The sequence below is a fragment of the Fusarium oxysporum genome, chromosome I, assembly GCF_013085055.1.
Source record: "Fusarium oxysporum Fo47 chromosome I, complete sequence".
Lineage (NCBI taxonomy): Eukaryota > Fungi > Ascomycota > Sordariomycetes > Hypocreales > Nectriaceae > Fusarium > Fusarium oxysporum.
In genome coordinates, this window is record NC_072840.1 from 2,411,961 (window position 1) to 2,432,885 (window position 20,925).

At 49.0% G+C, this 20,925-nt stretch overlaps 5 protein-coding genes across 5 annotated transcripts; 2 read left to right on the forward strand and 3 right to left on the reverse strand.

Annotated features, from left to right (window-relative positions):
* Nucleotides 1–214: 214 nt before the first annotated feature.
* On the forward strand, nucleotides 215–1,880 carry FOBCDRAFT_2958 (kinase-like domain-containing protein). Its single transcript, XM_031181507.3, has 2 exons — nucleotides 215–654; nucleotides 728–1,880. Exons 1-2 carry the CDS (start codon nucleotides 481–483, stop codon nucleotides 1,784–1,786), a joined length of 1,233 nt encoding a protein of 410 aa, XP_031042275.1. The 5' UTR covers nucleotides 215–480; the 3' UTR covers nucleotides 1,787–1,880.
* Nucleotides 1,881–3,390: 1,510 nt separating this feature from the next.
* Nucleotides 3,391–5,139, reverse strand: FOBCDRAFT_2963 (uncharacterized protein). Its single transcript, XM_031181508.3, has 2 exons — nucleotides 4,582–5,139; nucleotides 3,391–4,531 (listed from the first exon to the last, which is right to left on the reverse strand). Exons 1-2 carry the CDS (start codon nucleotides 4,992–4,994, stop codon nucleotides 3,580–3,582), a joined length of 1,365 nt encoding a protein of 454 aa, XP_031042276.1. The 5' UTR covers nucleotides 4,995–5,139; the 3' UTR covers nucleotides 3,391–3,579.
* Nucleotides 5,140–9,812: 4,673 nt separating this feature from the next.
* On the reverse strand, nucleotides 9,813–10,617 carry FOBCDRAFT_194798 (uncharacterized protein; the record flags this gene model as incomplete). Its single annotated transcript, XM_059608800.1, has 4 exons — nucleotides 9,813–9,968; nucleotides 10,054–10,161; nucleotides 10,198–10,492; nucleotides 10,598–10,617. 4 exons carry the CDS (start codon nucleotides 10,615–10,617, stop codon nucleotides 9,813–9,815), a joined length of 579 nt encoding a protein of 192 aa, XP_059466574.1.
* A 1,702-nt stretch (nucleotides 10,618–12,319) lies between these two features.
* FOBCDRAFT_2977 (DNA-directed RNA polymerase I subunit RPA34.5-domain-containing protein) lies at nucleotides 12,320–14,532 on the reverse strand. Its single transcript, XM_031181512.3, has 2 exons — nucleotides 13,300–14,532; nucleotides 12,320–13,247 (listed from the first exon to the last, which is right to left on the reverse strand). The coding sequence occupies exons 1-2, from the start codon at nucleotides 14,456–14,458 to the stop codon at nucleotides 12,412–12,414; spliced, it is 1,995 nt and encodes a 664-aa protein (XP_031042280.2). The 5' UTR covers nucleotides 14,459–14,532; the 3' UTR covers nucleotides 12,320–12,411.
* Nucleotides 14,533–15,003: 471 nt separating this feature from the next.
* On the forward strand, nucleotides 15,004–17,601 carry FOBCDRAFT_283513 (uncharacterized protein; the record flags this gene model as incomplete). Its single annotated transcript, XM_031181513.3, has 5 exons — nucleotides 15,004–15,052; nucleotides 15,109–15,358; nucleotides 15,408–15,543; nucleotides 15,591–15,878; nucleotides 15,926–17,601. The coding sequence occupies 5 exons, from the start codon at nucleotides 15,004–15,006 to the stop codon at nucleotides 17,411–17,413; spliced, it is 2,211 nt and encodes a 736-aa protein (XP_031042281.2). The 3' UTR covers nucleotides 17,414–17,601.
* Between the last annotated feature and the right edge of the window lie 3,324 nt (nucleotides 17,602–20,925).

Consider the following 20,925-nt stretch of genomic DNA (forward strand, 5'->3'; position numbering starts at 1 on the left):
GATACGGATAGACATTTGATGGCCTGGCATTCATAATTAGAATCATGGTCGGGCACCAATTCTTCTCGTATCAATAAGGGTCCAGAACTAAAACGCCTTGAGCATTATTGTCTATTGTCATTATCTCACCCATCCATATTTCAGCTAGACTTTGTCTGACACGACCCCGCCCACCTCTTTAGCCCCGACCCTTCTGACCAACCCAACCGAACCCCTTCACTTCAGCCCATCAGCATCGCCATCTCGACCGCTGATATCTACTCTCTTCAGCTGAGTTGTTCTCGATTCCTGTGTTTCTCCCTTCAACAACAGGCACCCGATTCTCCGAACCAGATATTTCTATTATATTTCATACTTCATCGCGACGTCGCGCGACAGTCACCCCCCTCTGTTTCGCATCTGTACGCTCTGCGGGGCATCGCGATCTTCTTATCAACTCTCTGTCTCGACTTCTCCCAACTTCAACGCCATATCCTCACAATGGATTCTGCAGCCCGCCAACAGCCTCAAGTTCAGCCTTGTAGATACAAGGTTGGCAAGACACTGGGAGCTGGCTCATACTCCGTCGTCAAAGAATGTGTCCACATAGACACTGGTCGTTACTATGCTGCCAAGGTCATCAATAAGCGGCTCATGGCTGGTCGCGAACACATGGTGAGAATTGCTTTATTGTCCCCTGAAATTCTAGGTCCATTGTCCTTTTCTAATACGCCATGCGCAACGATAGGTTCGCAACGAAATCGCCGTGCTTAAGAAGGTCTCCATGGGCCACCAAAACATCCTTACTCTTGTCGACTATTTCGAGACCATGAACAATCTCTACCTCGTCACCGATCTTGCACTAGGTGGTGAGCTTTTCGATCGAATTTGCCGAAAGGGCTCCTATTTTGAGTCAGATGCTGCCGATTTGGTTCGCGCCACACTGTCAGCTGTCGCTTACCTCCATGACCATGGTATCGTCCATCGCGACTTGAAGCCTGAAAATCTACTCTTCCGAACCCCCGAGGACAACGCAGACTTGCTTATTGCAGACTTTGGACTCTCGCGAATTATGGATGAGGAACAGTTCCACGTTCTGACTACAACCTGTGGTACTCCTGGATACATGGCTCCCGAAATTTTCAAGAAGACAGGTCATGGCAAGCCTGTAGATCTCTGGGCTCTCGGTGTCATCACCTACTTCTTGCTTTGCGGTTATACTCCTTTCGATCGTGACTCTGACTTCGAAGAGATGCAGGCCATTCTCAATGCAGATTATAGTTTCACACCTATTGAATACTGGCGCGGCGTTTCCAGCCATGCCAAGGACTTTATCCAGCGCTGCCTGACTATCGATTCTACTAAGCGTATCACTGCCCATGAGGCTCTCCAGCATCCATTCGTCGCCGGCTTTATCAATGCCGAGGGCGAGAGCCAGAACCTTCTGCCTAATATCAAGAAGAACTTCAACGCTCGCCGGACTCTACATGCAGCCATTGATACTGTTCGTGCTATCAATAAGCTGCGTGAGGCTCAAAGTGGGATGATGGATGGAGCTCGTTCAAAGGAACCCAGCCGTGGCGCTGCGCGACAGCAGCCGCCTACCAACAAGAAAGGAGATAGTGCCATCTCAATGGGCAGCAACCAACCTAAGGATAGTGGATATGGAACTCAGACAGAGACGGACGTCGTTATGGGCAACACATCAGCATCCAATGTCCCATCTTCATTGCAGCCTGGAAACAACGGAAATAGGGTCATCGAGACATCCAAGGGACTTTGGAGTGCGCCTGCGCCAAAGAGGTAGAGCCAGAATGGCGACGATGTGTCTGAGTTATTCCGAGATCTGCGAAGGGGATATATCAAAGGGAAGCTACCTATGGTGGGACGAAAACATGTTAGAAGAATGATGGTTTAACGTTATGAGGAGGAGATTTTGTAAACCCGCATTTGCGTTATGAAGCGGGCGAAGAACAAGGACATGCGCATGCGCAATGAAGAGGAGAGCGAGGACCAACAGCGATTTGCGTACATGTATTTTCAACAACGGACCGCAGGCACGCCGTTTGCAGCGACTGGAAGGAAGAATCGGTATATCCTATTTTCCATGCATTTCCCTTTGTGTTTCAAGTATGATCTTGGTATTTAGAACTCCCTTTGTGAGGTCTCGTTTTCGAGATGCTTTGTTTTAGAGACCGGTGACTTCGAGGCCCAGGTCAGACATAAAGCACAAGGTTCGCATTGTACAGATCCTCGGTCACTTTGAAGTTTATTGCTTCCTCTGCTCCTTATCACTGCTTGTGTTATTTTCCGGAAGATGGGTTTCTGACAGATGAGTTTACGGCCTGAAATCCCTTTTAATCCGCTCGACATTGAGTATAATATACCTTAAGTGACTCTCGCGTGTTGACAGTAGCAGGTATTAGGCGGAGAAGGATTATTTAATATCTTGTGGCCCTGATATTGTCATATGCCAGAGTGCCTTATTACTGACAAATGTGGAGAGTGTCTTATATCAAATACTGTTTTCAAAGGGCATGAATGGATTAGTTCAAAGTTGAAAACCCTCTTGCTTGGAAGTTGAGCAGAGATCGAGCTTTTCAAATCACATGTTTGTACAACTTAAACTACTGGTATTTGCGTACAACCTAGAATACCGGATCGACATATTGATACTGATACTTCTCAAATCATGACAAAGCGAATTTTAAGACACAGCACTTGTGAATGCCAAGAGGTCAAGAGTGCCGTGCAGACTTGGCGTTTATAATGCCGCTGAACATAACTCGGAGGAATTTCTTGGGCTAGATGAAGATCGACATGTTGAGATTTCGATATCATGAATGGGCCCACCTGATCGCGTGCCAGCTACAACGACTTGTGAACAATAGGTGTCAAGCTGCACATTGGTACTCAGTGAGTATGATGAAGATTTACAAGGACTTTCACTCTGAGAACAGGATGTGACAGAAACAACGTGCTGTCAATTCTTCTAGCTGCTAATATCTAGCGAATGGTATCTTTGGTATTCCTTTTCCTTTTCACCAAAGTCAGCCACCTCCTTGCGCCGCCTGGCTTTTGCTCTCCAGGATCATCCAGGATTCGGCTGTGAGCCAATTGCCCTTCATCTCTCCTCCTCCTCATGAGTAGGGGAGGCTTATCATAAAGCATGTCCCTCTCGAGTCGTCCAGGCTCTCTAGCGAGCGTATCGGTGCATGGCATGGCGTCGTCTCATGTCCATACACGAATTAAACTTCCTCTGGTTGTATACATTACTCTATTCAGTTCCGGTTTTGTCCTTCCGCAGGGTATACATTAGAACGGGACACATCAGCCCCTCGAACCCATTATTACAGTTTGCCGTCTGGCCCTGACGGCCCTGCGTCAGAATCCAGCATCTGCCGTAGTAAAGCACCGTGTTGCGCCATTTCGCTGTGCCGATGAATGCCAAAGATGTTATCAAAAAAAAAAAAAATATAAGGTCGAAGATTAAAAAGGGTTCGGGGCATTAAAATCGTAAAATCCCAACAAGTCGCTTCGTTTCCCCGGTGTGGGATGAGAGTGTCCGGGGGTAGCCGTGCTATTACTCAGTCGTGCCAATTACCGCACCACCACAACTTCACTCAACTCCACATCTCGAGCAGGAGCGTTGCCGTCCCAAAGCTGTCCATTGTTGTCCATATCCATAAGCATTCCGGGAAGGGCTTCTTCGGATAGAGTTGGGCTTAGGGTTCCGCTGCTAGAGCTGCAACTGGAGCTGGCAACAGTCCAGCCATCGCTGGAGTCGGCGCGAGGGCGTCCAAGCAGGCCCATACCGAAGTACTCGCCATACTCCTCGTCAGAAATGGCGTTGCGGTCGCCATACTCCACGTACTCGTATTCCCATCGCGTGATCTTTCCCTCCTGTCGTCGGGGTAACCATCGGGCCTTTGCTGCGTAGAAAAAGCAAGACGCAATCAAGCCACCGACCACCAAATCAATTGCATAATGGTGGCTGAGGTACATAGTGGCCCAGCAGACCCATCCAGCATACATGATGAAGTAAGTTCGGAATTGGGGGAAACAGTGAGACATGAAGAGAGCCTCGAGAACGGCGTTCGCGGCGTGGAGCGAGGGGAAAGCGCCGAAAGGAACAGGTGCAGTGCTGAAATTGGTCGTATAGAGGTCGATACCAAAAATGGCGTCGATACGGGCGAGTCCAGCAGGAGATCCTGGCATGCCGTAGGCAGCAGGTTCAAGACCATGCTCCATCTCGTACCAAGGTGGCGCACAGGGGAAGAGAAGCTGGATGGTGACACCCAGAATACTCATCCAGCCGAAGGTGCGAGCCCAGACAGGGGCGGTACCGGGGGCAGCGAAGACGAACATGAGCAGGGCGCAGACTACAGGAGCGCCAAAATGGCACAGGCCGTAGGGGATCCAGGCAAGAATGTCGAGAACCGAGTGTTGGTGGGCGGAGAGAATGCTCGACAGATTGGCACCGTACAAGACGTTCTCGAGGGCGGGTAGCACGCGGACCCAAATATGAGGTCGGTACTCATTGGGGATAAACCTGACAAGTGTTAGCAGACGACAAATTTGACCTTTGAAATCAACACATACCGACTACAAAAGAAATACAAGAGCCAGGTCCAGATTGTCACTGATGGCAAAAAGAATTGACGGGTGGCAGGCATAAGCAGAACCCATACGCTACCAATGATAGCCAGGAGCTTGACACCAGGAGCCGGGGGAGCAATCCAGAAGGAGAAGAGAATTAGGAGGCCAACGACAGCATATTGGAGATCTGATGTCCTCCAGTGATGCTTCTGAAGATCACGAACACCATCCCAGGCGTTGAAGGAGGTTTTGAGACTGGTGATCTCCTCATTGCCAGGTCTCGATTTTGATTTGGTGCGTCGACGGCCAATTCGATATCTGTGAGGAACAGTGTTGAGGAATGGCAGATTAACGTGCTCGGGCCAGAGTAGCTGGAGCTTAGGCTTCCCTGAAAGGGTGGCGGAGAAGTCGTTCATGGCGAAGGTCGAGAAAGTTGTTTGGATCGACAGAACGGTGGTTCGAAAGGGGGTGTGCTGATTATTTGTAGCGTAGCGCAAGATAATTTCGAAGAAATTCGTAACGCGTAGTCGGTAACCCAATATGAATACCCAAAAGCTACCTCATATCCAAGTTGACCTATTTACTTGACTTGCACGCATACAACGATGGTCGGAATCGTCGGGATGGCCGTCTAGAGCGATGGTTGTCGAGTCGCAGAGAAGGGAGGCAGCACGCGACAAGGACGCCACACAAAGAAGATGTGAGGCTAGGACCTGAAGTCGTGACGGAGGAAGATAGATGCTTTAACAAGGTGCGAATCTAAGACGAAACCAAGCCGAGGATCGAGGAGAGAGAGAAAGGGAGGGAAGAAGAAGATGGAGGTGAGGAAATGGGAGTAGTAATATGAAGAAAGTGGAGGGAGTGGAGGAGAGAGGGATCGAGTATGATGACGAGGTGCAGGAAAGTGATGCACCAGGGGCGTGTACCAGTGCAGCTGGCCACTAGAAGCGCTGAAAAATCAAGGTCTTTACAGCTGATTTTACAACCGTAGTCCGCTAAAGAGCACAAATTCAACAGGGCACGTCGCGCAGGATTCCAGTGGGCGCTAAGCTCCCCATCACACTCCACTGACATTAGCTTCATTCAAGGGGCCCGCACCGCAGGATTTTCCTCGTCCTCATCTCAAATGAGTCCGGATGCTGCGGGAGGAGTCATCGATACAAGGGTTTGGGGTACCGGCCAGTCAACAAGCCTCAGCGGGGCGTTGTGCATGGATGGCACCCAGGGTCGCCTGGAGATTGCACTGGAGCCAGCGCCTAAGCCTAATCAGCTCTTCTCTGACGCTCAGACGGAGCTCTTTTGTCACTGCGAAGCCAATCAATCAAGACGACACAAACAAAGTTGCTGACATAGCACACTGGCCGGACATCGCGGAGCAACGGGGTTTGCGGCAGCCCGAATCAAGGCGTATTACCGTAATTTCCTTCGAAGCCGCTGCCAAGCCTGATAGGCGGGCTGAGTCGCGTGAGAATTCGCCCTGTCAAATAACGCTTACTTCCATGCTTTCCGCGTATTGTACCGCCAAAACTTTACCGACCACGTTTTAAACCGAGGGGGAGATGAGATTACCTATGAGCTACCAGCCCAGACAAGTCTACAAGTCGACGTGGCAATCTGGAATACTGAGCCTCGATCAATAAAGTCAAATGAGCCGCAGAGCGTCTCTTCTCCCCTTGACTTGTCTTAGTCATTTGATATGGCCACTCACAATGTAGGAACCGGAGGCAGCCCATGCCCCGGTGATCCAGAAAGCACTGCACGTAGTACATCATTTCAGCCTTGGCATAGCTGCTGGGCAACGAACGATTGACTGAGAACGTTAACGGCCGGCACCTTGCCAACGCAAGCGAACAAGTCTTCCGGACAAGTCCACATGGTTTAAAGTCCAACAGATTTTCCGATCAGACTGAATGTCACAATCAATTGCTGCAAGCACCCTTTCAGTCGGCGTCGGAGGCTCGCCAAGCTCCATGGACTCCGAGGTTCCGACTTTATCACATCACCATCTGGAACGAATGAGATTGGAAGGGTGATCTGCCGACGCGGATGCACACACACAGCTAGCACGAGGCTTTCCGCTTTCTGACCTCAGCGAGACCCATCATGTGCTAGATTGCACTGCGCTGATGATGACAAGACAAGACGAGACGAGACAAGAACAATCCATGTTCATGACGAGTCTTTGGGTGGCTTGATCAATACAAAGACCCACTCCTTGATTGCATCTTTGTTTTCTGCCATTGATCAGGGTCCGTGGTCAATGATGGTGGCTGATACTTGAAGAAAACGTCACCATCAGAAACGGTTCCCAGACGGTGTCACTTGGCTTCCTCCAGAGCCTGGGCATTCTGACTGAACGGAGAGACTCTTTGTTCTGATGGCAGCGTCATGACTGTGGCACAGTGACATGCGCCTGGAAGACTGCCTAGATTCGATTATGGGGACAGACTAAACCAATCAGACCAGAACGGGAATCTAGGTTGATGAGTCCGCGTGCCCAGCAACCAGCCGCGGTTGTAGGTTGTAAGATACCTATGACTATGACGATCGCTGGCTCAATCCAACGTGGCATTTAACTGTTGATTTGTTAAATTGAACAGCTCATGTCCATGTGTTAACAGTAACATAAGGTACATACAAGGTTGCAATTAGGCGTCGAGAAAGCCTGTCTCCTGCTTGCCGTTGAAACATGGAAGCGACCCGGGGATATCCTCAAGGGGACACTTCCGCTGAGGTCATAGTCAATTTGCGCACGCGAGGAAATTTCCTGAAGCTCATACTTGCCTGTGTCTTGTTGTGAGCTTTGTCATTCATGCACCGGCTGCTCCGCCAAGGGAGCAAGGCTTTGACTGTTTGCAAACCCCTTGATAAACAAAAGCCAGCCCAATACTTCATGTGTCGATAATCAATTAGCGAGTTGAGCAAAAAAATCAGTTATGCTCCTTTCTGAAAAATATGTTGCTCCACTGCAAAGTTTCACAGGCCGCAAACCGAGATGGATGATGAACAACGAACCATTGAGAAGCAATATCCAAGACAAGGATCAGCTCTCTCTTTTGGCGCTAACAAGGGAGCTGGGGCCACTGCATCTTTTTTCGTCGCATTCAAATGTGGAAGCGAAAAAGTGATGTGCGTTCAGCAGGTACTCGCGACCAATGTACCTTCTCCAATTCCGCTGCTTCCTCCATGGAAGATGCTTACCATCCGTGGCTGTCCATGGAGGCTTTCGATGCAGCCAGGAAGGAATAATCCAACACAAGCTTACTCACACCTGTCTATCATTGACAACTTCCATTCGCTGCTGCCTTAAAGCTCCAGAGATCCTCATGTTGTGATACAGGTATCAACTTAACACAGACTACGCTGGAAGACACGGATACTTCTACTGTTTTAGATGATCAAGGTTGCAAGTCTGAATGCTAATAATATTCGAGCTGCGGCAAAAGCGTGCTCTAACTCATATTAGCGTTAAGCCATTGACTATCGCCAACCTCTGGACTGTGAGCACGAGATATGTTGCTGTATAGTTGCCAAAGTCATCTAAGCAGCCAACTGATATTAATTGTCGGTCCAAAAGACCTGAGTTCATTCCGGACTGGAATAGCCGTACTCGTAATTTCGTTGTTCGACAGCTTCCGATTACCAATTTTAGACTCAGCCCTGCTGTTGACGAAACTCTTGATGGCTCTCCGTGTAACGGTTCAAGTGTTCACAGCTTCAAGCGCTTCGAGTCAAGGGTCAGCTTCAGATACCTAGTCCATTTCACAGGCCATAGGCGCGCGCAGCCCATCGCGTCACTCAGGAGACATACACACGACAAGGGTCATAGTAACCCCACGAAACACCTACACTTTTCCCTTGTCATTTTGCTGCATCTCGACGTTCACTCGGATGTAGCGGAAGATAGCTTCTCGTTGAGGGTTTACACCAAGGAAACCGTTTGAGCTTTTCTGGCCATTGAGCGAATCAACAGCCAATTAGACCTATTTAGCGCGGCAAGCCTCATCGTCATGACGGTGACGTCCTGCTAGAGGGGAGAAAGAAAAAGGTTATGAACTAAACTCATCCTCGTTCAAGAGCTATATTCGCTCCGACTCCGACGCGGAGTTTTCGATGTGCTGTGCGACACTAAGAAATAAAATATATATAAAAATTCCAACGGAGACTCTTAACGGTCGTTCGGGTCTTATTTGTCAACGCGTGAGGCGCGCGCCCCGAGGTGAGACGAGGCGCGAGGCATAATCCGAGGAAATTGAACGTGGATATAGCGTGGATCCTCCGCTCGGGACGGAAGAGAATAAGCAGAACGAGCAGTGGAGGCTCAGGGTCTGAGAGAGATTGGGAGGGTCTCAATGAACAGGGATACGAAACCCATCCAGTCCCTTGGATAGAACAGGTTGATTGCTGTCTTGTCGCAGCGCATGATCTTGCTGATAAACAACCTAATCAGTATGTTGCCATTTCCTTGCAATCTCTTTAACACGTTGTCGATTCAGCCGCCCGTGCACGGATTCAACTTGATTGAAACACCCATGCCACAGCTGCAAAAGCCAAGGTCGAATTGAGGCGGACTGGCCCAAGTTCAGGAGATCGCCAAGGGTCCCCTACCTGCGCACGAGACACTGTCACTTGCGATACGCTAGTCAATTGGGAATATGATGGGATGAGTTAGGTAGTTTCAACTTTCAACCCAATCTCAAAGGTAGTTCTAAGTTTCTTGAATATCATGCTTAATGTTGCAAACGATTGTGTTCATCAGAGAAGGCAAAAAACACATCATGTCGGTTGGCCTGATAGCATCGTTTAGGTAGAGTCTTGGCCTCGGCTATTACTCAATATGCTGTTAGTGTCTGACACTTCATGATAAGCACATGCTGAGCTTCAGTTTACAGGCTTGTTCTAAGCTCATCTACTTTGGTCTTCTTGCTGATGCTTGAATGTCTGACCAGAAGCGAGAGGATGTACGGTACGTGTCTGATTGGGAAACGCTGGTCCAGACCGCATTGTCTGAACACAGGTATGATGACTACTGAATACCGTTGCATGCCTCTCACCCTACCTACAGGACATGAAAGACCAACGCGGTATGCAAGCACACGCCAACAGAAACTAATGCCCAATCAGAAATGCATCATGGTTGATTCTTCCTGGACAAACAGTGATGACTGCTACTCTAGCTCCAGATCCATGCCCTCGTGAGCGACAACTCCAAGGTATATATCATGGATCAGGTATCATGATGCCAATAAAAGCCTGGTTTGGAAGCCCAATACAGAGGCGGTCAATGCGACGACATCCGAGCGAGCCGCCATAATAGGTAGCATGGGATCGAGGATACTGTCAACCCAATTGTCACCATCCTTTCTTGCGTACTGTACTTGGGCTGAAGCCTAAGTGAGACAAAGTACAATTAACAACTTACTAAACGAAATTTTCGTTCTTGAGCCCCAAAAATCGATCATGGCGGCCGATTACCTTGGTTCCCACAGCGGGTTCAATCTTTGCGAAGTCCGCCGTGGTCCCACCTAATTCAGGTCCATCGAACTTTGCTTTCCGTGTTTGGTTTATTGACTCGGCCGATTTCTTGAGAATTTTTCTTTTTTTTTTTTAACCACTCACTAATTTGGGGCAATGTCCGTTCAGAAGTCGGGTCTCGGCCCATTGACGGATAAGAAAAAGGAAGGAAATTTTGACAAATTTCTCAGTCACGGACCCGCGGTCGGTAGTTTTCGGCCGGCGTTTGCAGTCGGGGTCCAGGAGAATACCGACCGATATTGGTATGGGACGATTATCGATACAACGAACGAATGCGTATTTGCCGGTCGGTCTCCTGATATGATTGATCACTGCATCAAGATCCCGTTGTCCGAATCTTTCCAAGTGCCCATGTGCGGTTCCTTCAAGCTTTAGCTCGCTTCAACTTTATCAGACCATACTTTTTCTATCGTTGCACTCTGAAGGTCTTGTGCAATGCACGTGGTTAATGGTTATCCCCGGCTTTCTGCTGCGTGACATACACCTTGTCTGTATTTCTGCCATTAAGTGGCAGGTTCAGTAATGCATCATGTCGCCTTCAACGTTTTGTAACACTTTGGTGTTCGAAAGATCCATGTAGCAAATGGTGCGAGGACAGGAAGTGAGACATAACATTCCTCAGTTATCGGTTTGACTCGAGTTTGCCAGATTCGAGCAAAATCCTTGTTGTTACATATACTATTGTTCAAGGACGCTATCCCAGGGTTACTTGAGATGTCTTACACATTAGTAGCCAATTACTTTGATATTCTTTGGCCGAATGACCTCGTTCGTGATCTCTAGCCCCCACATCTGAATGGCAGCCAGAGACCGCAACCAGCGACGATCGGCTCTTAACATCACTACATGGACTGGTCTACGCTGTCAACTCAACCTGGACATCAGCTCAATACCCTGTCTAGCCTATGAGGCTGGCGGTGGGAGACGTATACAGTGTCTACTCTGTACTACTAGGCAGTCTATGCCTTAGATGTTGGCGTAGATCTGGAGCTACAACTTACACGCATGATCCTACAGCTCTCTCAGGCATCAGATCGACTGCCCAATTATGCATCGTGATACCGGAGAATCAGATCTGGCATTGACTTCAGTGACAAGTACGCTCAACTCTCGTATTGTCTATCATTGTATTTGTTGACAGTCCTTCCTTTCATCTCTAAGATGCAATGGCGTCAAAACATGGCCGCATGTGAGGCTCTAATATATAGCGAACGTCATCGTGATATTCCATCCATGGACACCCTAAGAGGCTGGCGAGAGGGGGGTGTCCTTTCGAAAGGCAGACTAGGAAACCTTACATCGTCTCTGACTTGACTCTGCCGCTTGTCATTCGAGACTTTGGGGAATTGACTTTTCTCATGAATTCCATGGCCTGTTGCGGGGATAAGCGTTTTATATTCTAGTTTGACAGCATAGAAGAGTGGCTGGGTGGCTGGGTGGCTGTACTGATGGCTGCTCATGGGATTTATGGCATTCCCATACTGTCAAAATAAGTCTGCTCTAAGCAGTAGCTTTGAGCTGAATAGGAAGAAAGCGAACTCAGCTTCCAATAATACCTTGTGAGTGACATTGTATTGTCTGTGTGGGGTGATAGCTTCATCACTTTTGATAGGTACAGGGTAGGTGTACACTGCAGTACAGAAGACAGCGATTTGCATTGACGAAACACTTGTTATGATTACAAACTTCGCTGTAGTGACTCATCTACTATCGAACACAAGCCAAGGCTTAATGGTGACAACCTCTGCCAGGGCCTGATACAGTTACAAGATGCAGCGCGGAACCAAGGTTTGTTTGTTCTGACATTGACTACACTATCACACAAGCATCCTTCTATCGAAAGATGCTGATGCCCAAAAGCCTAGCTAATAAAGATCCACGTTAATCCTCGCAGAAGGGAGATATTTTTCGAGTCTCTCCCTTCGTCACTCCTCTTACACTATCCTCAGAGACCTCAACCCCTTTTTCTTGTCCGTTTGCGACCAAAATGCACCACCAACGCCATGCCGCTGAAATCCAGAGACAACTGTCTCGCCGCGGGTTCGAAATGCTTGCATGATCAAGCCATGCGAGAAGAAAAAAATTGCAACATCTCCTATGCGCATCCAACACCATATGTCTGCCCACAATAATTGATAATGCCCATAATAGTGTATGTTGTGTCAGATAGACAACGATGCATATCGATAGCCTAGGCACTAAGCTTTCCGAAATACTGTCATATCGAGCTTTTCACTACTTCTTGCGGGCTCTGCCCTTGCCTCTGCCCTTTCGAGGGCTGATCTTCCCAGCAGAACGCTATTCCGAGGAAGATAGAGGCACAGGGGGGACTACAGGGGTCTCCTTCTTGCCCGAGGGAGTCTTCTTGCCATCCTTATCCTTTCGCTTTTTGGCTCGTTTCTCCTTACCCTGGCTAGGTGAGGCAGGAAGCTGTGATGCAGGAGCGCGCGCAGGAGAGGATCTGGGAGGGGAGGAGTGGGGGATAGAGGGTATGGGTACCACGCTCTGTCGGGGAGCGGGCACTGAAGCCTCCTTGTCTTTCTTTTGCTTCTTGCTGCTTGTAACAGGCGTGGAAGCAGACTTGGGAGTAGGGGTTCCTGCTGTAGGGATTGCGGGAGGCAAGACAGGGGTGTACTTCTTTGCGGCTGCAGACGCTGGCTCAGAGCCCAGATCGGGGCTTCCAGCTCGGTTTGTCTTTTGCTTCTTGGACTTGCTTGCTGCAAGCTTAGTCTCCTCTTGAAGTTGCTCGGCTACGGCTACGGCATCATCTTCAGAGGCTGCTAGCTTTCGCTTGTTCTTGCGTGTATCGGGAGTTGGTGCTTCGGTTGTTCGAGAGCTGGGGGGCTCGGGGATGCTCTGTCCCTTCTTCTGCTTCTTTTCAGAAGTCTCCTTTGACTTGCGCTTCTTTTCCTTCTTGGCAGCTTTGGCCGACAGAACGGGAGCATCGCCCATCTCGACGTCCTCATCATCACCGATGCTTCCCATGGGCTCGTTGACTCCGATGGGTTGGTATCGAGCCTTTAGGCCAGTGGGCTGAGCACGAGGGGCTGGCTTGGGAACAGGGGCGACAGAGTTAGTGGAGCCAAGTTGTGTGATCTTCTTGACCTGCATAACTTGGTCGATCTGCTTGGTGGCTGATTTATAAGTTAGTGAAGAATATTAAAAACGTGACGGCTGGGAGCTTACCGGGCTGGTATTGAGGGCGATCAGAGGGAATCATGATTTGAATATTTCCCTTGGGGGCAATACTCTCAAAGGAGACACCATAGTCCTCGCCATTGTGAGAAAACAGCTTATCGGTAGACTGAGACTGGTTCATGGGGATCTCAAGATTCTGAACAACTGAGATGGGCACATTGGAAGGAACTGTGAAGTACCAAAATTGCTTGCCCTCTAGGTTCGCCTTGTTGCAGATCTCAGCAACATCGCGGCCGTTTGTGCCATCATCGCCCTTGCGAAGGACAAAGTCAGGAGCAATGAAGTTGGGGAGGGCGAGCTGTCCTTCGCGATCCTCAATGTGCATGGATTCATCAACCATCTCATCATCAGAATCCTCCTCCTCGCTTGAAGAACTGCCTGGCTCGGGAGCGACAGGCTTAGCGGCAGATTTCGCAGCAGGTTTAGCATCCTGTTCTTCATCCTCACTTTCACTGTCGCTATCCTCGCTTGAGCTGTCTGGTGTAGGAGCAGCTTTGCCATTCAGAGCAGGCTTAGCCTTGGCATCGGCTTCATCCTCGCTTTCGTCCTCACTGGAAGAGTCGCTGATGGAGGCAGAATCGTCTTGCTTTTTGGTGGATGGTTTGGGTGCCTTCTTGTCTTCCTCATCGCTATCACTGTCGCTCCCTGACTCCGAAGAGCTCGAGGTGCTCTCAGACGCCTTTGTAGGACTTGTGCCGTTAGTCTTTGCTCTGGTCTTTTCGTCGCCAGACTCGTCTTCGCTGCTTGAATCGCTAGAAGATTGAGGCTTAGACTTGGCAGGAGCAGTCTTTTTCACAGAAGTGCTCTTTTTGGACGCATTGCGCTCGGCATCGCTATCGGCGATTTCATCATCTTTGCTACGACGGCGTGGAGTGGCAGAAGCAGGTTTGGTGGTACTGGTGAGTTTAGAGATAAAATCGGCCGGGCCATCGCTGCTACTATCGCTGTCGCTTCCGCTTCCTGACTCATCATCGTCATCCCCATCGTTGTTGGCGAAAATATTGTTTGGGTCGCTCGACTCTTTCTTGATAGTTGCAGCACGGTTGCCGGGGCGGCGGTTGAACTGCGCTTCAGCCGATAGGCCCTTCTTTGTGTTCTCTATGTGCTTATTGAGGGAGTGCACTTTGTAGGGTTCCTTAGGCGCCATCTTGGGCGGACTTTTCTATGAATCTTTTCGGTGGTGAGGGTGCAATTGGCGGGACGAGGTTGATCGAGGTGAAGATGAAGTTGCTGGAAAATAAAATTTGGGAGATGCCGCGCTAGTGGGGCAATCCACTAAGTTATCCTGGGTTAACTGTACGGACGCGCCTCTGTCGTGTAGATATCCGGTGATAGGTGACGCGAAATCAATGAGACTGGGCAAAAAAGGCTTAGGTTTTACGCACTTCAAGTGAAATAGCGAGAAAATCCTAGATATCAATAAGCCGTTGGTACTATCCCTTTTCATAGGTACCATTAAAAACCGTCAAGTGAATAGAGACCCAGGTAACGCGAAATGATTTTTTCTTATCGATAAGACGGTACGCATCTTCAAGACGTTTTAGCCTTTGAGCATGGAGCATGCGACGTTTCATCAACTCTATGACAGTTGAATAATGACTCCCCAGAGATTTATTGTTCTTCCTGTTTATCTTGCCTGGACTGATCATATTCAACTGTCACCATTATATATTACCATACCCATTCTCAGCCATGTCCTCTCACAAAAAACGAAGAATTGACGGTGTAGATGCGACAAAGCGTGAGTGTTACACTCTTTGCCCGAGTCTTTCGATCGTGCTGACTCACATAATAAAGCGATGAGTGCTATTGCTGCTCTTGCTGCTCGACGGAGAGAGGCTGCAGCCTCTTCAACGTCCGCGCAACAATCCTCACAATGCGATGAGGAACCACCCACCAGCAACGTCAACTATTTCAGTCCGCTCCAAAAGGGAACTAGTCAAGTTGGAACTCCGTCAACTCCTAAGAAGAGTGCAGTAAAGACTCCTCGGTCACAGCGTGGAACTGAGTCGCCTGCCGCACATCCCAAGAGCCATGAAATGGCAAGGTATATGACCCGGCATCACCAGTTTCGACATCGCTCATCAGCTTCTCAGTCGGCCACCAGGACCTATAACTCCTGAATCCGGAACAGTTCAAAGGGCCATACCGTATTCATCATTTCGATTATCCAATCAAAACTACCGAGTTAAGAAGGGAGGTGTGGTAGAACTACGACTTTCTAGCAAAGAGGTAAACTTCACGCCTCGCTCTTACAAGTCTCTTGACTGACTTAGCAGCGATTTCCAATCATCGGAAGTTTTGGTATTAGAGTGATTCAAGGTGAGGTAGTGTTGGCTGGTGCTACTCTCTATCCTGCTGAAACTATTGAATGGGTTCATGCCCCTCACTGCCATGCAGTCCCCGTGTTACGGACGAAGGAACAGACGAGACTAGAGCTGCATCCGGATAAAAATGCTCAAGGTCTGCGCCAGTTGGGCCGTTTATCACCTCTATTCAGGAAAATGTGGAACGAACCACCTGAGGGAGACTCAACCAAGTCAAATAAAGAAGCAACTTTTCAGATTGTAAGTTTTCTTACCTGCTATGAAAGCGTTTACTAATGCTTTTCCAGATCCAAACGCCGGAAGATGCCCCTAAGAAATGCATCATCCAAGAGCTAGATTCACTAGCTGCGTGGAACAGGAAGCTTTCACCCCTGGTGACGACCAGTCGAGAGAAGCCGTCTCTTTCAACGTTGATATGCGGCCCAAAATCGGCCGGAAAGTCTACTTTTTCGCGGTTGTTTCTGAACCGGCTTTTGACAGATCGATCTCATAGACAAGCCCTGCGAGGTGTTGTGGTCATGGACCTAGATCCAGGCCAACCGGAATATGCGCCAGCGGGGACTTTGTCTCTCGTGTTTGTGACGAAGCCGAATCTAGGGACACCATTCACACACCCGGGCATCAGAGACGCTGCTTCGAACGTCGTTCGTTGCCATTCAATGGCCTCCGTAACTCCAGCATCGGACCCCGATCTCTACCTGGCATGTGCGGTCGATCTATTTGATACGTACAACAAAAGTTTTGCGGGTGTTCCTCTCATCATCAATACACCAGGGTGGATTCTTGGAACTGGGCTCGATCTTCTCTGTGCCCTGGTCAGGAAGATGAAGCCTGAAGAAGTGTTATATATGTCTGAAGATGGCCCCTCTGAGACAGTCGATGCGTTGCGGGCTGCAACAGAAACCACGTTTACAGAATTACCCTCCCAGCAGTCCGAATTTACATCAAGAACCGCTGCTCATCTGAGAGCGATGCAGACCATGTCCTACTTTCACTTACAAGAACTAGCTTTGACGACCACGAAGCAAACTGATATCACCCAAAGGTTGAAGTGGAACCCATCGCCACTTTCTTTCAGATCACCCTTACTTGTACGATATTCCTCCAAGAAGGGGATCCTCGGCTTGGTATCTTACGATTATCAATGTCCTCCGGAGTTGTTGGCCGATACAGTGAACGGACTGGTTCTGGCGGCAGTCGAGATAGAGGATGTGAAAGCATTTTCCGGATTCACCCAAGACCAGGTCTCTGCCGATGCATCATCGAAGCTCACGAAGCTTGACACAGCAAGTAAAGATGAGGCTCTCCAGATAGTATCGACAAGCCCGGAAGGCATTCCTTTCATCCCCAACTATAATGACGCTGCTTTGGACCCCCGGTATTCTCGAACCATTGGGCTGGTTTTCCTGCGAGGTATCGACACGAAATCACACACCCTGCAGCTTACCACACCAATTCCAGCGGAAGAGTTCAAACACATCAAATCCCAAGGCAGAGACATTGTCCTGCTTCACGGCAAGTTTGATACCCCAAGTTGGGCCTATACCGAAGATCTCTATGAAAGAGCTGGGGCTGACGAGGGGAACGACACAATACTTGAAGTTACGGATGAGGATACAGACGATGATAGGTCAGAGGCCGAACCAGAAGACGTTGACAGAGTTAGCGATTTGACAGAAGTTCCCTGGGTGGAGGTGCTGAAAGGGAGCCAGAGGCGGCCAGTTGGCTCAAGAGTTTGGAGGGTCCGTAGGGATCTAGGCCGCAACAATGCTTGAGACTAGTCCACAAGAGTACTGTGAGTCAACAGATCGGCGATGATGGTGGCTGCGGCCATGTGCTACCACTCGCTAGCGACCGTTGACCACCTGAAGGTGGGGTTTCGAACCGGCACTTGAAAGCAATTGCCATGTGGCGAGCTCGGCATTGAAGAAATAATGACGACTTGGCTGAGCTGAGATTTACTGACAAGATTGGTCAGCCTCAACTAGGAATCTAATAGCTCACACAAACGCTTGGACGTTCGTAGGCGGAAAGAAGTGAAGCAGCTCTAAGTCGGTAAGGCATGGATGCCAAAGAAGAACAAGTCGCGATGATAAGTTGGAATTCATTGCAGCCCTTGGACCAGATTAGCCAACTCCTTGACATGTCAGCTCCCGGCCCTAGACATTGGCCTGATGTAACATTGTTCCCACTTTTGGCTTGTTTCGAGAGCATGATACGGAGTAGATGACATGTCATAAACAACCTCGCGGTCAGGTTGACGCCATGCACAATTCGTTACTCTTGGTAAATGGAACAGTACCAATGGTTACACAGGGAATACGGGCACTAGTTGAAGTCAGGCCATTTTTAGCAGATTCTAGACCGAGTTTATCAAGTTCTCCGAAGAACAGAATTGAAGCAAATCCCGGAAGCTGCCAATAATCACCCTGCTCGTGGAAGTCGAGATGAGTGATCTCACATGACATCCTTAGCATCGCCCAGCATCAATTGGTCGTGAACTTGGGCATACAAAAGCTGAAGCCATGATTTCGTTCTACCAACTCGTTGTGCGTTCATATGAGAGCCTAGATATGGGCCAACTTGCATAAGTTTGCTCTTCTGCCCCGCTTGTGACCTGACCCGATAAATCTCGGGAATCGAGGGGTTCTTTCGGGTGCATTGACTGGCATTTCAGGAACTTTTCAAAGGATTGAGGGTTATGATACATGCGAATATGGTGGTGTTTATCATCAGACTGGAAGTTCTTATATTGTAACGAATCCGCTCATTCCCTTTTTACTCTGATCCATAGTTCTTCTCTAAGTTCTTCTACTTTACTAAGGGAGTGGCACCTTCTCTTATCTTGGCCTTACACCTACCTGCCTTGAAGTTTTTAGCTCAACATCAATTCGCGCCTGCCATGGGAAGGTTCAACTTGCATGAGATACCTCAGGTTGTCTCTCAACACCTTATACCCGTGTTTCCTCCGTTTTGGTCCTGTTGGCTTCTCTCTCTTCTTCGCTCAACAAATATACGATAATAGCAGCGCAATCTCCACCAAGAAGTTACTCACACTCCGAGCTATCCACTGCCTTTTCAGAAAGCGGCCATCTGCATACGCGTGAGCTATACCGAGTGTCAAAATGGAACCTCCGCGCGTCCTTACTTTTAACTTTGATGCCCAAACTCCATGCTTGCAACCAGAGACAGAGTCCTCTGTCCTTACTGGACCTCAGATACTACATCTCGAGACAATGGCGCTGACTAGGGATGCAGCAACCCAGTGAGCTGCATCGAGGAAATGAGCCAGCAGATCTGGCCCCTGTTTTGCACAGTAGGGTTTGACCTTGAACGCACAATTCCACGAACTTTCCGGGGGGGGTCGGAACTAGTCTCCGAAGCGATTACATTACAGTAGCTCGCTCACGGATGCGCCATTACACAGAGTCATCGGCAGACGAAGTAAAGAGCCCTTACACACGGCGGATGAGACTTCTTCTTTCGGATGTCGTTCGATTTTGCTCCATGTTATGCGAGTCTGAGGCGCAGGATCTGCCTTTAACGCATGTAAGCGTGCCGGCAAGTTCGGACGAAGCATGAAAAAAGCATGAAAAACTCGTGGTGGAAGCTTGGGGCAATCGTTTGCTCGGGGCCAAAAGCAACCACCGCCATACGTTTACCTCACCGCCTTGCAACTCCTCACGCGCCACATGCGATAGTATGACTTTAGATCAGTTCACTTGTAACGGCGCGCCGTTGTAACTTTAGCTCGAGTTTCGGAGTACCCTTGTTGCATGGAAACTCTCCACCACCATGACGTTCGAGCGTTGGGCTTCAAGGTTGTCAAATTTGACGACATGGACTAATAGTGGAGAACACCGTTGAGCCCATCTCGTGGGATCGGAGGATAGTCAGTGATGTGCATAATGGGTTGGAGGGTCGAAAGAACACTCTGGTTCAAGTAAGTTGGTTATGAAGACGTCAACATAAAAATATGCAACTCATATCTCCAGATACGCCAGTCTGAGCATGTTCGACTCTGCCACTGTTGCTTGTATGGCACATATTTAGGGTTCTCTCAGCCTGAGTTTCACTTTTAATCGGCGACCGGCAAGGTGTTCCTTTCACCACATGGGTGGGTAGCATTCACCGCCCGCTCAAGCTGCACCAGCACCAACGTACATATGGGTGAGCAACAACGACAAAACGAAACAGAATTTCGTGAAGCCCAAGCCTGCCCAAGCAGACAAGGATTGCACACACATACCCTGTCAAGGAATCTCATTTGCCATGATCGGGAGCGGCTCAATAGGAAAATAGGCCTTGTGGTTGGTGACTAGAACGCTCAGACCGGGCGACGCCGGTCTGCGTAGCGGGGACAGCGTCAACGAAACTAGGAGAGACAACAGTGGATTTGTGCAACAAGACCATACACAGAATGGAGCTGAAAACGATGGATGACGCATGAATGGTTGGTGTGGGTGAAGCAAGGGCTCTTGGGGCTTTGCTTTTTGATCCTTGACACAGGACAATCTCCTGATGCCAGTGGAGGACGACACGTCCAGAATTGATGATCTGTCGACAAGACACACAGCAAGTTGAGATTGCCATGTCCAGTGGATGCTCAACAACGCAATATTTGCTTCTTTTAGTCAAGTCAAGAAGTCGGATCGCAACGAAGCAACATTGACCAATGAGAAGAACCAAATGGTTTTACGAACTATGGTTTCATGATGGCGATGGCCATTTGTTATCAGGCGATTGAGCCACAAAGAATCTAGGAGATGCATGTTGGAATGGGGCATCACAATCACTAAGCATATTCCATCTGACAGTCTCACTTGATCGCCTCGCTTATCTCCGCTGGTCCCGTTAGGACCCATCGCTTCGAATAACCGCCGACGACTCGCAAAACCCTCGGCACGAAATTAGCAATGGAACGGACCCCCGAAGTGATGCATCTCTTCTCTTCTCGTGTGCCACCTAGCCACCCACCCATTCATTGATCTGCAGGCGGGCAAATGCATCTTATTAACAACGTTCAAGCAACATTTTCTCCACTCCGAACCCATCAACATGATTATTCGCCTTTTCTATTGCCGGTGTTATGGTCGTTTCTATTCATCTTGTTTTGATGCGTAGCGCTCCTGTCATATTGGTTCTTTTTACAAGGCACTCTGCGTTCATACCCAAAAGTAACAATAACATCACACATATCCCGTACTTCCACGTTTACTCCTAGTCGACAAACTCATATCCATGCGGAACATCGATCCTTAGTTTGGCGGCTCTATAATCCATCGCC

Bases quoted from the DNA above. Each gene is read 5' to 3' on its own strand.
- FOBCDRAFT_2958 (XM_031181507.3), top strand. From the start codon at position 481: ATGGATTCTGCAGCCCGCCAACAGCCTCAAGTTCAGCCTTGTAGATAC. The intron at 655-727 runs GTGAGAATTGCT...GCGCAACGATAG, and splicing joins TGGCTGGTCGCGAACACATG to GTTCGCAACGAAATCGCCGT.
- FOBCDRAFT_2963 (XM_031181508.3), bottom strand. From the start codon at position 4,994: ATGAACGACTTCTCCGCCACCCTTTCAGGGAAGCCTAAGCTCCAGCTA. The intron at 4,532-4,581 runs GTATGTGTTGAT...AACACTTGTCAG, and splicing joins TTGTATTTCTTTTGTAGTCG to GTTTATCCCCAATGAGTACC.
- FOBCDRAFT_2977 (XM_031181512.3), bottom strand. From the start codon at position 14,458: ATGGCGCCTAAGGAACCCTACAAAGTGCACTCCCTCAATAAGCACATA. The intron at 13,248-13,299 runs GTAAGCTCCCAG...CTTATAAATCAG, and splicing joins TCGCCCTCAATACCAGCCCG to CCACCAAGCAGATCGACCAA.